This window comes from Anopheles coluzzii, chromosome 3 (genome assembly GCF_943734685.1).
Source record: "Anopheles coluzzii chromosome 3, AcolN3, whole genome shotgun sequence".
NCBI classification, from domain to species: Eukaryota; Metazoa; Arthropoda; class Insecta; order Diptera; family Culicidae; genus Anopheles; species Anopheles coluzzii.
The window spans coordinates 23,247,610-23,264,679 of record NC_064671.1 but is presented as its reverse complement, the minus strand read 5'-3'; the positions used below and the strand labels follow the sequence as shown (position 1 = coordinate 23,264,679).

Genomic DNA, 17,070 nt, shown 5'->3' with positions numbered 1-17,070 from the left:
CGGAACCTTGCGCGCCTAGACTCGATCTCTTTGGCCTACCAGGCGCGATGCATGCATGCCGCTGCAACATATCAATATATAGCTGATATTGCATATGTCTGTCAACGCTCTTGCACCCTTCGGGGTTGCGCGGGGATGCTTGGGAGGTCCGGCTGCACCAGTTTTCCCCGGTGAAACCCCTGGTGGATATATCAAATGCTGCGGAACAATATTAATTAAATTTGTAAGTGCACTTACACTTCGACCAATAGCTGCACCGCACGCAACCGCTGCTGCTGCCGCCGCCGCCGTTAGTATTGCGTGTGACGCCATACCGGACGGGGTCCGGCACATTAGCTTGCTTTTCTTCTTGCCCTCACAAGCTTTCCGTGGTGGGGAAAGCTTTTTTTTTGCTCATACTCTCCTCCTTTCTCGATCTCGGCTCGTTGGTGGCGGTGAAGGTGGGTTTTGGGGGGAAAACAAATTATATCAAAAGCGCACGGTGACACACACACGAAAAGCATAAGAATGTAGCGTTTCTGTTGATTTTTTTTTATTATTATTTCGAGCTTCTAGTGCGGCTTCCTTTTGCTTTTTGTTCTTCAGTGGGTTCATCAGTACGGTGAAAAAACACACACATACACACGCTCTCACTGTGTCCGCGGCTCACCAAGCGGCAACAACAATTTCAGTGGCCTCGTTGGGTCAGCTTATGTTTTATTATTATGCATGTCAAAGTGAGCCCTTTTTGTTCCTCTCTCTCGCTGCTTAATAATATGCATAATTTCGCCATCATAACTATCAGCTGGTTGAGAACGGTGTACTAGCGCGCGCGTAATTGTCCCTTCAATTTTTATACATATTATCGGTAATTTTTGGTTCGCTGGTCCCGCCAAAGCGAACTGAACCGAAGGAGAAAGCCGGAAGCCGTGTTACTTTTGCTTTCGGCTGTTTGTGTGTGTGTGTGTGCGACATAAATTCAAATTTAAAAGAAGGGATTTTGAGGTTGTTTTTTTGGATGCGAATACTTAGTTTTGTTGTAGAAGGATGTGTAATTTTTGTAGCAAACGATTTATAAAAATATAAAAAAGAACATTCACGACTAAAAACATACTCTGGGGGGATCAACACGAAACGAGCATTAAGGCCACGGTACGGGTTGAACACGGCCAACAAAACATGGTCCAGTGTCAACGAACCCCACCACACAGCAGCAGCGTGCAGAGCGAGCTGTAAAGGTTTGTCAATCCAAAATTATCACCACATGTCCTTTAGATGAGGCCTATTAACATTTGCATGGTCCGCTTGCCATCCTCAAGCTGTCCAGAGCTCCAGAGCAGCACACACACAAGAAGTACAGTAGACACGGGGCGAATGGTTTATTCGGTGGAACGAAAATGTTAATGCATCACCTCCGTGCATCCTACCGTGTGCGACTCGGGAAAGAGGGCGGAACACAAGGGAAAAACGCGGTACGGTCTCGTGCACGGGAAGGAAAACCCGCGACGCACAACGCACGCTGCATCTTGCGCGAGGCGCGAGGTAAAATATGACGAATATCATAAACAATCAATAATGGGACAACCGATTAAAATATTTGATGTAGTGTGCGCGAGCACCGTACAATGCCAGCAAATGGAGCAGGGTGAAGCAAGAAGAAGAAGAAGAAGGAAAAAGGACACGATTGTCCATATCTGGAGCTGTACAGATTTTGTGTTGTTCCAGCCAATCGGAGCACCAGCCCTGCTCCCCGGTTGTGTTGTGCTGTAGAGGGCGATTGCGATCGTGACGGTGACAACCCTCTACCGGATCCAGGTGCGCATCTCGCGTAAGCTCTCTCTCTCTCTCTCTTTCACTGTCTCTTTCTTGTCTTGCTGTCCCCATGTTGCAACGCTTGCAGCATAAGGCGCACGCATATTTTCGTCGTTTTGCGTTCGCAGCACCACCCTCCTTCCTCTTTGGGGACGGGGTGCGCTGTGTCCCCATCCCTTGTGTTGTGAAGGTGGCGGGGCAGGCTCCCTTACCGAAATCTTGATTGAACGCAGAGGTAACGGTAAATCGAGAAGATAACTCACTGTTTTACCTGCGGGCTGTAAGCTGGAACCCGGGAGGGAGACGGCCGGCGAGATTCGATACGCGCCGCGGTGGACCTAGGGGAGGGTTTATCAGCAACACAACCTCCCCCCCCCCGCCCCACCCCACATTCGGGCGGTCCCAGACCCCATAGGCCCTTGCTTAACGCTGTGTTGCTGCTGCTGCTGCGTGCGATTCGCACGCCGATTTTGTTTATTAAAATCTTTGCGAAACCTTCCCGACTTACCGCGGGGTTTGTGCGTCGCCATCCGTCCGCCCTTTTGAGAATGCTGGCAGGAAGGTCTGTGTGTAGTACAGGAAGAAAGGTGTGGAGCCAAAAAAGGGGGTGGGGGGTGGGGGATTGTGAAAGATGTTTCACATCTCTCACATCGGCCCAACGGCGAGCGCGGGCAAGCCGGATGCGAAAAATACTCCCGCTGTATACTTCCTCTCCTACCCCGTCATCCTCTTTGCTTCGGTTGTTGTTTTGTTTGGATCCGTGGATCCGTGTTCGGTGCCGGCCGGCGTTAAGTTATGAAGCAGTTCAAGGGGTAAGATATAAACTTCTCAAGCGCTTTGTGGTCCGGGTTTCGGTCGGGGCTGCCGGGGTCTTCATTGCAGGGAGACGGGCAACAGGAGGGGGCAACGGGGGGAAGAAGCAGCCACTTCGCTCTTGGTGCAGAACGCAACGTGCCCGAGTTGATAATATGTGGAACGAATTCGCACAATAAAAGGCTACCTTTTGCTGCGTAGGTAGAACCAGGTAGGGGTGCGATTCGAGATGTAGCCAAGCAAATGTAGGTTAGTGAAATGATGAATTATGGGTCCCTTTTTTAAGTGTGTGTGAGTGTGTGTGTTTTTTTTTTGTAAAGCGTCTGCACTACTTTCTAATTGTTTTTTTAAGGGTAGAAAACTATGAAATGCGTTTGCTACGTATTATAATACAAAGTTCTAACAAAGAGCAGAGCTTTCAATGTTAAAGTTGGACATCCAATCAACATTTTCTTTGCATCTATTTGCGCTGTTTCACGTTGTCTTTTTAATAACAAACTTTAAGAACCAATCTGACATTGTCGAATGAGATTTGAAGCACCCGTTCATGAAAAAACAACATAACTTCGGAACAATTCGGGCTATCAACTGAAGGTCATTACATTATCCAACGCTCCAGTGTTGGGTTTCAGGTATCATCATAAACAGTTCATACATACAGTGAAATCTCTCTAAGGTGAATCTTCAAGCGACCGTCAGCTTAGAGAGATATTCATGTTGGGGAAAACAAAATGAAAGTGATGCTATGAAGTATCTAAGAAACCAAAGGGAATACATATGGCATACCTGGACTAATATTTTTGTGAACCGTCATAAAAATATTCACCATAGAGAGCAAGGTCTTTGAAATTAGAATATTATATGGCTGATACAACCCAAGGATCTCATTTATCATTCTCCGCCGAATTATAAGCAAAGGAAGAAGGCATGTGTATTGTACCTGTGTGTACCGATTGGATGTTTACATTTTTCTCTAAACGGTTAATTAAAGTTGATAGGACTTCTCATATCGTATTGGAACATGTACTGTGGTGTTTTATGACTGATAAGCTTTTGATCCCTCCGGCAAGACCGTTGCAAACGGTAGTGATTCGTGGATCAATGTTTCTGAATACAGAAGTGACCCACATGATTTCTTCTTATGATTACTAAGAATGATAATCACATCTTTTTGATCTTATGTTCCAAATGACTTCCATGAGTGATTTACCGCAGGAAATTGAAGCATTACAATAATCTTTATATAATTTGTCTTCTTTTCCGCTTTACCCATTACCCGTTTGTTTGTAAACACTTTTTCATGACACTGTCACAATCGAGCTGAAAATGGCAACCTAGCAACAACCTGTTCTCTTTAAAATATCTTGATAGAGCGTTTAGGCTGCCAAATCGCAAATGCAGCTTCGAAAATATTCGCGTTAGGGAGACCTTCACCTTGAAGAGATATCAAATGCATGGATTATGACGAGACCGTCAAATGAAATGACGAGATCAGGGTAGGCAAGTAAAAGTTCACCTCCCAACATCAATAAATCTATCAACAACATGTGAAAAAATCTTGTAATTCATTGAAAAAAGTTCTCTCGGGTGATATCAAACGGATTGAATCAACTATAAACGAGCATCAACTGTCGACGCGTATGACAAACACTTGTATGGGAGCATGAAGTAATATGACCATGCCTAGAATGCCTAGCTACCACCGGAAATGGTTCAAATGTTAGACAATCAGGCTCTGGTCGAAGTTTTACAGGGTTTCACACTTTATCTCAAGACCGCGGGACCCCTTCCCGAATCTGTCTTAGCCAAAGCCAAGATTGCGGTATGATGCTTGAAATCGTTGATGATACCTGAAAACGTTGATGATACCTGAATTCATCGGATGCAATGCTGAATCTGCGGCACATTTCTCGAAACACACTGGTCCGCGCCGAGGACATGCGGTCGAATATTTTTTTACACGGATAACCTTTGTGTACATCAGTCTATTAGAAACACTCAATTATCCTTTTCGTTTTTTTACCAAAAAAGACAATTTAATAAAATGAGTGAATGCATATTTGTTTAATTAAAATATTTACAAGTGTTAAGAAAGTAGTTTAAACTGTTTAAATCATCTTTTCTGGTAAAAACACGAAAAAATAATTCACTGTTTTCAGTACACTGATGTACACAAAGGTTATCCGTGTAAAAAAATATTTGACCGCATGTCCTCGACGCGGACCAGTGTGTTTCGAGAAATGTGCCGCAGATTCAGCATTGCATCCGATGAATTCAGGAATCATCAACGTTTTCAAGCATCATACCGCAGTCTTGGCTTTGACTAAGACAGATTCGGGAAGGGGTCCCGCGGTCTTGAGATAAAGTGTGAAACCCTGTATTCCCATCAGAACCATTCCTCGTAGCAAACGCTGACTGTTCCATTACGTAGTACAAATAATTTTTGAAACTTTGTGAAAGGACGACGCTATGACCGCATAGACCGTAATATAGAATAGCACGAGTACGCTTGGTTGATGCTAAAATTTGAAAATCATCTTCTTTTACACCAAGAAGCGATTTACGTGAACATCTGTGCATTTTTAGGCTTACGTACATTCGAAGTCGCTAATTGTAACCTTGAAATTGATCTGCTTTGTCTCAAAGATTTAAGTACTCGAAAAAAGGCTTTAAATGCTGTCTCATACATTTCCTTAACGCATCATTTTCACCATATTTCATAGCCGCTCTCATTGAATAAGTGATATAATTTTAGGTTTCCTCAAAAGCAAAAGATCTTGAAATTATCCGGGCACCATCTTCTTCTTCTTCTTTGGCACAACAACCGCTCGGTCAAGGCCTGCCTGTATCCACTTAGTGAAGTGAGCTTGGCTTACAGTGACTTATTATTACCATAGCAGGATAGTTCTAGGTCCATTCGGGACTTGATCCCATGACGGGCATGCTGTTACGTCGTACTAGTTGACGACTGTACCACCAGACCGGCCCAGATCCTGGCACCATAGTTTTACATTAATTCTTGGTTAGGTTCGCTCAGTCTTAGTTCTTCTTTAGATAGGAAAAACTGTGTATAGTAATACGTCCGTTGTATTAATTCTAATTTATGCAGTTTCAAAATAAATGTTTAAAACATCAAATTGCGTCCCAAATCATTTCATGCACCAATTGTATGTATTAAGGCAATTTATACTATAGAGCAGGGGTCTCCAAACTTTTCAGCTCGCGGGCCGCATTGCTGCAAAAATAACTATATTGAGGGCCATTTGACGCTACCTTTAAATGATGAGTGAACGTTTAAATCTTGTTTTTACAACAAAATACTAACGATACTAATACAGTTTCGTGATACTAAAGCTTGATTTTTATCTAAGAAAAGTAAAAAATACATTTTTATTTGAATAAGTCATAATAACGTAATATTTATATTAACTCTGGCAAAGTCATCGTGGGCCGCATTATAAGCTCTTGAGAGCCGCATGCGGCCCGCGGGCCGTAGTTTGGAGACCCCTGCTATAGAGTAGTGAAGGGATTCAATATCGTATGTCCATCTTACCTCGTGCTCTCAAATTTTGTGTTTTCAGTGGCAGTGCTTAATGTCATAAAATAATGTTTGATCCTTTGTAAACAAACTATTATTTACGAGAATATTTGCGATTTGTTTGACATCGTTTAAAATATGGAAGATTCATTAAGGAGAGGATGCATTCACTCTAATATTGAGAATTCATTATGCTTGAATTCTGTAATCAAAATTGCACAAAAACCGAATCATCCTTTACACATTAAAAACCATCAAGTCACACGTCACAAATGGCATTTGTTGAACATTTGCTATCCCTGAGTAATATTACTCCACACCATTACTCATTGTTTTCAATTATACCACAACTGCAAAGCCAGTAATGCAAACGAGCTGCAATTAAGCATACTTTCCCGCTCGATCGATAAGCATCGCGCATTTGTCAATGTTACTGTTACAAATGGAGAAACATTTGTACTGCTCACCAAACAGTCGCTCAAAGCAGAAGATTCAGAAATGGGGGGAAAACACACACACCCAGCCTCCAGTACTTGACCAACCTTATTAGATCGGCAGCCTTAATTGCAGCTACTAGTCAGCACGCTCAGCACTGCTTTTAGGCCCACCATCAGAGTTGTCGCTGCTGACGGGCGTTAACCGGTATCGTTGGATGTTTCCGGACGTACGGTAGCTTTTGACAAAACCCCCATCCCCCTTAGTTTTGCCAAAATGGACAATGCAATGCTTTCAAATGTACGCGAGGTGAATGATTTCTGAATGAAGTAAAAAAATGACTCTTGACATTCTCCATTAAGCTCGCCGGGGCTCGATTTCTCGTTTCTTTTTTTTTGGCAATCTAAATTAATTACTGGGAGGAATCTTAGTAAATCGGGGCGCACATTCGCTCGCCCCAAAACCGCGATGGACGGTTCGATTCCGTTGCACCAATTTGCACCTTGCGGTGGTGCGTCCGCCGTGGGTTTCTGCTTGCTGAAATTGTTTTTGCTCACATGGTCCGATTACGATGATGCTAATGCCTTTTTGTGTACAAGCAGCTGGAAGAGCACACACCACCGTTGCACACCGAAAAAATGCATTTCAAAAGCAATTCTGCCACGTATCCCACACGGGCAAGAGGTAAGATAAATAGATAGGAAGAACCGTGTCTTCGCAGGTTCCACCATATCCCTTTTGTACTGTTGTGCACCTCCTCCTCCTTCCCGTTTCGCATGCATCAAAAAAGGGTTTTAAGTTTAAATTTTGTTCGAAATAATGATTGATGACTAAGCTTTCCAAAATAATGACTCGCCGATTTCTTTGTGCGCCGATTCCGTTCGTACCGTACGCTGCCGGGTGCCGATTGCCATCGAGGGACCGAAAGGAGTGTCCTGGTTTTTTTTAAATATTTTGGTACGTTTGCGCCATGGGAGAAGCACCAATATGCACCGATAAAGCAACCAAACCATCGCCTGAAATTGGCCAAAAGTAGTGTAGTGTAGGGTGCTCGCGAAAGCGGTTGCAGCTACTTCCATCATTTCCTGGCCACAACAACAACAACAAAAAATGCAATTTTCACCCCGTGACAATGTGCCATAGTGGACCGTTGAACTCGCGGTTGCATTAAGGACGAGCCGCCGCGAATCGACATTGGTTGATGTGTTGCGGTTTCGGGTGACGAGAGCGTTGTTTTTTTTTTGGTGCGCTTTCCTCCGGTAGTTGAGGGAGTAGTGGCACGGTTGTGCCTCATTGTGCCTGGCAAGTGTCTGTGCAGCATGTGGGCAACATTGTAGCCCTTTCGTCATGCACAATGGGAGATGTTTTGAAAGGAAGGATGTTTTTTTTGTTGTTTGGTTTAGTTCTTCTTGCTCTGTACCGTTTGTCCGGGAGTGCATTACCCTTGCGAGTGCGCGCGCTCTCAGGACTGCTGATGGGTTTTGGCATCTGCTGTCGTCCTGGACGACGCACACAAAAATTAGCGCACTCGCTCGGGCGAACGGGTGGGGATTTGGCAATGATGTATTGTGCTATTTGAAAAGATTTATTTAAAATGCTTGCACCCCTTTTTTCCTTCTTGCTGCTTTTGGAGGTTGATGTTGTGCACCTTGCGTACCGGCCTACGGTGTGTGTGTGTGTGTATGCACCTGATGAGGCGTTGGGACATTGGGTAACGAACGGTACATCGGTACCAATTGCGCCTTCAATTGTGGTTGCGGGCCACTGAATGAATAGCCATCTGAAATATTGCTTTTTTTTCTTCGGCTGTACCAATTGGCACGGCGGCTTGCACCGGCTGCCATGTAGAAAGGGCATTCAATTTCCAGCTCCTGCCCGGAGCGGAGCGTCGCGGAAGCTGACGATGAGTTTCCAAAAATTATGAAAAGTAATCATTCGCCAGCCCGGATAATGGATTCGCTGGCCATTCTTTATGCGATAGAGGTGCAGAGTACCGGTCCCGGCGGACCGATGCACAGGCCCGCCGGGGCAGGATGGAACGGTTCTGATGAGCTTGCCCTTAGCTTGCACCTTTGTGTGCAGTTGTTGCGCTCCCCCCCTTTAAGGATGATAAAGGCATCCTGAAATTAAGCACAATCGATCCAACCGAATGCAATGCCCCAAATATCGCTGTCATAATGAGTAATGATCAACGGCGGCAGCGCATCACTGCCCGGTCCGATCGACGTCCAAAATGCATTATTTTGACGGTTCATTGTGAGGCTGATACGTCAGATAGCGGTTGTGCTTGACGAAAGAGTCACTGACCGTAATTAACCCGATTTGTGTAGCTATACGTTCCCTTCGCGATCGTACCATTTTGATTTTGGAGATCGAGCACATACCAACCTTTTGGTACCTTGATCGTTGTTAGTATTGTGTTAAAAAACTGCGTCGTAGGCAATGTATGATCGTTAAAATAAACTATCTAAAACAGCAAACATGCTTACCTCGCCCGTATCCTTGCGTGTGTTTGGCAAAACTATTTACAACCGCATCGACCGCCTCCTTCAGCACCTGCTTGGCCCGCGCGTCCGGTGCCGACGGTACGGCCGGGGCCTGACTCTTCCCGTTCGGCACGAGCAGCTTCGGCGGCACGCTCACGTTGGTCATATGTATGACACTGTCCGGCGAGTTCGGCTGGGCGGAAGGGTTTTTGTTTTTGCTGCTCAGATTGTTGTTGTTGAGCGTGGACGCACCGTTCGGTGCATTGGCAGCGTGCGCAGATTTCGGCCCGATCTGTGCCCCGGCGGCACCACTTCCTTTCGATACGGTCACTGAGGTCACTAGGTCACTTTGATGCTGGTTCATTCTTGTTCCGGTCGGTAGGGTGCTGACCTTGTGCATCGCAATACGCGGCGGACGTTCGACTGCAGCCTCTCAACAACGTACTGTGCGGCCGCGCGCGACGCTAGACTAGGCATACTACTACTGGGCTGCACATTGCTTCACCGACCGGTAGCGAATGAGGGAGGGGGTAGGGGTGTAACTATAACAATTAAAAACACAATCAAACAAACAAACAAACAAACAAACACACTAGAACACTCTCCACCCTAAAACGCTAAGTAATATTACACAGTAACAAGGCGCGCTGCATACAAGCGATTAAATGTACATCACCGGATCGCGGGATAGTTGTGCGGGTCACACATTACTGAGCGTGGGCTGCACTTGCGGGCGTTCAACCAACTTTACACATTTTTACACTATGGAGATACCAGAGATATCATGCAGATGTAGCACGGTCATATTTGCTGAAATGAAATGAACAAAATGATGGTATCAGTAATTTTAAAATGCTTATGAGATGGTAACGATCTATTTAGCATGCGTGTAAATAAATAAAACATATACTGGGTGAGATAAAGAAATAAAAATGTTAGCATACATATATTCAAACAATCATAAAACAAATGATTTTCCGTTTCATATGCAAGCTCCAAGCTTCAAGGTCTCTAAGCTTTTCAGTTCGCGGGCCGCATTGCTTCGTAAATAATGTTGCTGAGAGCCATTTTGGCGTTACCGTTAGTAATGAGGTCTTCTACATTTTTATATTATTGTAGCTTGATATTTTGTCTTGGTCTAGTTAAATTTAATGTTTATTTTATTTATTAACTGATTGGTCATCATTGCAGCCTTATCACTGATCATATTTAGATGTCTACGGGAGCAATATACAACAGAAAGCATCACAGTACATTGGAACATCAGCACAAAATAAATAACAAAAAGTATCACAGCAAAACAAACTGGGTAACATTAGGAGTTCCAGTCAAAATAGTCGTAGTGTAAAATGTGTAAAGTCAGAGTAAAAGTCGATCGATGACTGCAGGACAAGACAATCACCATAACACCATTAACTTACTACAGTAGTAACGTCGTTGAAAAATAGATAAAACAGCAATGGTACAAGGTTACTACCCTGTGGCACTACTCACAAATTCCTTAGATATCATGCTTTCAATTTTGACGCGATATCGACGATTGGCGAGGTAAAATTCGAGCCACTCCACTAAAGGAGTAGAAAAACCAAGTCGAGCAAGCATCGCCAACAGCAAGCGGTGAATCACCTGATCAAAGGTGGCCTTAAAGTCAGTATAGATGACATCCATCTGGGCTCCCGAAACGAATGCAGCATGGCAGTGAGATACAAACTCCACCAAATTAGTGGTCACACTGCGGCGAGGGAAGCACCCGTGTTGGCGGGTTGATATCAAAATGTTGATGAAAATTGTCAAACTAATGTGATATTTACATTATTCTTTATGTAATCATCGCGAGCCGCATAGGGCCGGCGGGAGTAGTTTGGAGACCCCTGGTTTAGACAGTAGTATTCTTGCTCGACAATTATTTCTAAAATAACTTTTTCCGGTGAGTCTTCATCAAGAGCAATCGATCAGATTTTAGATATTTTTTTTCGAGTAGCTCTTACTGCCTGTCTATCTCGTTTTTAGATGCCAGTAATCTTTGATTGTAATATTTTGAAAGGTTCTATTAAATGCAGTGTATTTTTAGATCTCTGCTTTTAAGTGGATATGATGGTTTCAAAGTTTGTTGAAGTTTTCAGTCGTGTAGTATAAATGTACCTAAGGGCTGTCACATAGAGCCGTGGCATAGTGCACTATTTAGTACATAAAATTTGCAGTATGACATGGGTAATTTGATACGAGTCTCAGAGAATTGTTATATTGTGTTTGCGTATACTCCTATCAACAGACCATTCATGTTCGTGTTTACATTTCAAATGGATGAGTTTTATAAAAAACCATGGTATGTTAAAGTTTATTTATTCATATTTTTTTATTTTTTTATTTAACACCATTATTTGCATGACCTCTGTAGAGGCCTAAGCAACTTCAACAAACTATCTTAACATTATCTATGTTATGTATGTATGTTGGTAGCTTACGATCGATTATCAATTGAGGACAAGAGTGTCATTAAAGCTAAAAGGTGATTTTTAATGTATCGATCGAAATATTGTAATCTAGATATCAATAAGACGAGTTAAAACTGCGTTACATACACAACACGGGTTCATTAGTGTCTTAGAATCCTAGCTGGAATATTAGAATATTCAATGCAATTGTCCATAATTAGACTGTTTCTATAGGAAAATTTCCTTTCTTACGTGGTTTAAACGTAGACATTATTCAAAAATATGAAATAAACATTATCAGATTGGATTTCTTTTTAGGTCCAACTTCACGCAAATTGAATGCTTTATATAGCTATTGCCACGACACATACGAAATGTGGTACAAGTAATAATAGTTGTACCATAATTCTTCCAAGATGCGCTCGAAATTTTAGGCTCAAAACCTCAGTACAAATGAATGAATAACATCAATTATTTATTTCTGAATACTGCCGTTGTTGCCATCAAAATCAAAATACTGTATTACATACAGTAAAAATCGATCCCAGCTTTACGTTCAATTGCCGTGTGCCATCCCATATATCATTCGTAACACACACACACAGTACTTTTGTTTCGAAACATGTATTCCGCCTGAAAAGAAAACCTGCAAATGAATGTTCCCGGTCGCTGTACATTAGCAACTTGATAAGGTGCAGGTATGAGGAAGGGCTTAAATTTTGGCTTTTGGTAACATATTTAGTTACGCTGATGCACGGCGTGAGGAAACGCATGTCCGAACCGAGAACATCCGTTATCCTTCAAGGGGCCGGTGCGGCAAAAGAAGGTGCATTCTTCGCGCGGAAAGGTGAGCTATCTCAGGTGTGGAGCGCGATTTTCAGCGATGTCGCCAGCGTCAAAGTCGTGACTTACTACTGGGGCGCCTTGCGTGGTCTAGGTCTTACGCTCTTACGCTCGTCGACAGGGACGCATCAAAAGCTCCCCCCCCCCGCCCAGCCATCCTCCGCTTGCCACCCCTGGATCCGAACACGTTTGTTTTAATCCTTATTTATGGATTTCCGTTTTCTAGCACTCGCCAAGGCGTTGATGTGCGGCTCCCGCACTTAATACTGAAGTTGATGCTGCCCGGTTCTGTTGATGTTGTTGCGGCCGCTTCCACCATCTCTACTGCTTCCTGCTGGCGGGCTCCTGTGCGAGCGTGATACGCAAGAGGTCGGCGCAGCAGCAGCAACACCATGACACACTGCCATTAGTGGGCTGTGACGAGCTGTTCGGTTCGGTTTTCTGCTCGCCAAAGAGGCGGAAGAGTGGCTGCTGTGCAAAGGGGGGACTTCTCGTATGCTTTTTTGCTCATTAAAAATATGATCAGGATCGCCTCATTAAGACTTCATTAGGTCCGATGATGGTCCGGAGGAGCATGGCCCGACCGACATTCCAAAACTCGCCACAAACCTACCGACCGACCGATTTCTAACGGGCGAGCAGTGCGCAAACGAAACCCGGGTCCATGTGCGCAAACGGCAAATCGAGCAGGGCAGAGAGTGGTGAGGTTTCGCGTGCACTGGCACGCTCCGAAACCATCTGGGCGCAAAAGGGTTTCGCGTTCGGTGTATTTCTGCTGCCGGAGAGAGGGTGGAATGGGCGGGGGGATTGCGTGTGAAAAAGAATTTGCGAGTAATCATCTTCCCTCCCCCCCGGGAGTACGACTGGGATGACAAGGAGGTGGGTGACCGTGATCCTCCCTAGGAAACATCGCGGGTACATCGAACCTTTCCGCAGCGTTTTATCCGCCCAGCGCCGAGTGCGTCCAAATGGGCACAAAAAGATTGCATGAATTAGACATGGCACAACAGCCGATGATATTCGCACGGCCGCGCTGTACAAACACCTCGCGCGGCGGTTTGACGCCACCGACGACAAACCGCAGACAGGTCTCGCGCGCCCCGGTGGCCCGCTGGACGGTGGTGTGCGGAGAACCACTGGTTCCGGTTTTGAGTTGTATTTTGCTGCTGCTGCTCCTCCTGCCCTGGCCCTTTTTTTTCTCTCTCTGGCCATTGCATTGCTGCCTCAGTTCAGTTCCAACAGCAGCAGCAGCTTCAAGCACTCGTATTTCACTACTAGCGCGAGCGCAGAATATGGTCACAATTTATGGGCCAAGTTGTTATCGTATCCGACCCGCCGGTCGCGGATCCGCGGAATGGCATCCATGGCACTGGAGCGCACCGGAGTCCACCGGCTCCGGGTGCTGGGAACGCGCGCCTAGACGCGCGCCCCACCCCGGGAAGATGAATTAAAACGAAATCAATCTTTCTATTCTCGGAGCCCGGAAAGTCTCACTTCATCAATTACGGCAGCCCTGGCAGCTTGCGTAGTTTTGCGCTGCGTAATGCGCGAGTCATACGGCAGGTCCGGCTGACGTTGCGAGTCAATCCAGGGGCGTCCTACCGCACCGAGCACCGCAAATGTCACTGTGGTGGGAAGCCAAACGAACTAGTCCAGCACCCCGGTGCAAATAATCACACCTTTCGAAAGAGGAGAAAAAAAAGGAGTAAAGCCAGCCGGTTCTGCAGCTCCGTCCCGTTTAGCTGTACGTGTGGCGCGCAGAAAGAAAGAGAGAAATCAAAAAGAAGAAGTAAAGGGAGAAGGAAAAAAAAAACGTCCGCATATTTTAGCAGCCATGTTTGTGCCATATTTGATTCAAATGGAACTGTGACGAATTGTAGCTATAGATTCCGGACAGTCTAGTCCGGTCGACTGCCACCCTCCCAGCAGCCTGGGAGTAGAGGGCATGCCGAGAGCATCGAGCCTGGACTCCAGAGTGGAGAGTGGCAGGAACACCGAAGTTGATAAATATGATTTTAAATGGAAAATTATAGCACACGACGCGTTTGCACCCTGGCCCCCTCCCCCCCGGACTGTACTCCCTAGACTGGTCAGAGCTTTGTGTGACAGAGTGCCGGGTTGTACCTGATCAGGAGGGTATCATTCGATACTTGGAGTTGGACTAGAATCCAGTGGAAAACCACACGGTGTTGTGTCTGGGATGCGCACTTACACTCTACAAGAGTGCGCCCCAATCCCAATCGTGTGGTAGGTCCCGCGCGGACTCTTCAGTGCGATCCTATCCAGCGCGCACACTCTGTGTTTGTTGGTAGCGCGAAACACAGCGAGTCCAGCAGCGCGGAGAAGCGAATGGGCGGGGAGGAAAAGCTGGAACACTCTCCGGTGTCCACCGATGTCTCCCAGGCAACAGAATGAACAAATTACGGTCCCCCTCCCACCTTCCATTCCTTCGCTTCACCTGCTTCCATTCCCCTTTTTCCCAGGCACCTGTCCCTTCAGTCCTTCGGCGACTGGTTGAAGAAGTTGTTGCCGAGTTTTCTTCACCTCATCCTCATGGGAGACCTGGTGGGGACCATCATCACCATCATCATCATCATCTTAGGCGCAGGCAAAAACCGGTGCATGTACTGCAGCAAACACGTAGTGCAGCACTAAGCGACTGGGCACACAGTGAGGATTTTTTACGTGTGTGTGCTCTGTTGCGGTTGCGTTCGCATGATTCTGCTTGAGGACCGTATGCGACAGAGAATGGAATGTAGAGTGTGTCATTGTTAAGATTATCTGCTGGTACGACTCCATCTATACTTTCGCTATTCTCGTCCCGGCCTTCCGGGACCACTCGGCGATCGTGATTTGGACTTTGGCAAGGACTCGTGTACGTGTTTTGTAACTCTGGTTGCAAGATCTTTCGCGTTAAAACGTTTTGATCTGCAAATGCTGGGAAACATGTTGAAGTGGACGTTTTTAACGCGGTGGAGATATTGCGCAGATGGAAATTAGCTGTAGATGATGGTATTATTTTGTCGCGTGCGTTGAAAGAAAGCTGGGATGCAATGTATTTTTTCCTGGTCGTGGACATCCAGATTTCGTCATACGTTTGACACTTCGCCGAAAATTGGGAATTGTGATTAATTAGTGGTCAACGCCAAGTTTTCTTTAGATGCCTCAGCCTAAATTCAAAGCTGGTTGGATGTGCAAAACTAGCCATCACAGTTGAGCAACAGTTTTTATTCTGTAGGCTGGTGCTTTGACATTAGGACCTAACACGATCATTCCTATATTTAAATCATTGCAGCAAAATTTTGCTTTAAATGAATGAATGTTTGACTCTAATGTACTAATTTTTGACAGTATGTGTAATCTAGCGCCTAGACGGCTATAGTTGACCACAACGTCATAAATATTTATCCTCAAGGTATCCATGTTTTGCTACAAGTCAACCGAATTGTTTAGACATTTTTATAAAATTTTTAAGCTTTGTTTTTCAGATTTTGTCGATTGAAGTATGGATTTTGTTGAGTTCGATCATGGAGTTCGACAGAGATCCTCAGTTCGGCATAGAGCGTAGGGAAGCTCAGCGAACTCTATAGCTGCACCAGGTGAAGCGAGACCTGTCGGAAATCGGGTGTCTACACGGATAGGAGACTGCAGCCAGGGATCGAGCATCCTGGAGAATTATTGTTGACCGGGCCATATCACATCGACGTGGTCTATCGTGAGTAGGCCAACAAGAGATTGAAGTAGCAGTCAGTAAATCAATAACAAGTAGTAAAAATATTGCGGTTTTTACTCGATTTTGAATGCTCCAATCGAGTCTTCTAACTTGGAAAGCATTTTGTAGCATTTCGTCTTGAATGTTTCACATAAAACTATCAAGTTAAGGACTTTGACGCAAAATTTTGCAACAGCCAACGGCTGTAGTATAAGATTTCAAATGTGTCCCAAAGAAATCGTAGTTAACAAACCACCTGTTGTTTGTTGAAATTAAAATTGAATCACAATTTCAACAAAAACATAATGCTCATAGGTGTTTCTAGTATGATGACAGATGAGAGCGGTGAACTCTATGCTCGCGATATCTCTATTGGAGGACCAAGCTAGAGTAAATCTAATGTTACAGATTCTCAGTATCCCAGACATCCATAAAAATGCGATAATGTATAAGCCATTGCGCGCCTGTATCAGACCATAAACCAAATGGATATTTAATTTCCTCTTTTTCTCAACAAAACAGTTAGGCTTAAAAATACACTTAATAATATACGTTCCGTGGTTCGATTTCACCGTGCACACCCGTACCAATACATCTAATTGCATCGTGCCAAAGAAAGTAAACTTTGAAAGCGAGGCCACTTGCTTGTGACCACCTTGTGTTGGGCGCCCGGGTGTCAGTGAAAGCCAACCACATTTGCATATTAAAGCGTGCATTAATAGATCAACTCCTCTGCTGTGCTTCATCATCAGACGTAACCCAAATCGTCGGCGTTTGCCATCGATGGACGTCACTGGACGCGCAAGAAGCAGCAAAACAAAAAGAAAAGAAAACAAATGCTCGACATCCAAACAGATACAAAGCGATCCCGTCTTCAGTCGTTGAAGGGGTGGAAAAATTATCAAAACAACCAACAGCTTCCAACGGGGCCGCTTTGGAAGCTGTTGGTTGTTTGCACACACACATACACAACCACTGTTGCCCTGCCCTGGCTCCATTTCCTTGTGTTCAATGGCA

The 17,070-nt window shown here is 45.0% G+C and overlaps 1 protein-coding gene across 2 annotated transcripts in view; it reads right to left on the bottom strand.

The window, feature by feature from the left end:
• LOC120957677 (protein limb expression 1 homolog) overlaps positions 1-17,070 on the bottom strand; it is a 265,788-nt gene that overhangs the window by 24,005 nt on the left and 224,713 nt on the right. For both annotated transcript variants that reach the window (XM_049610215.1, XM_040379995.2), the window contains one exon: positions 9,067-9,873. In XM_049610215.1, coding sequence (XP_049466172.1) covers positions 9,067-9,463 — 397 coding nt within the window. In that variant the 5' untranslated portion in view covers positions 9,464-9,873. The remainder of the gene's footprint in view (positions 1-9,066; positions 9,874-17,070) is intronic.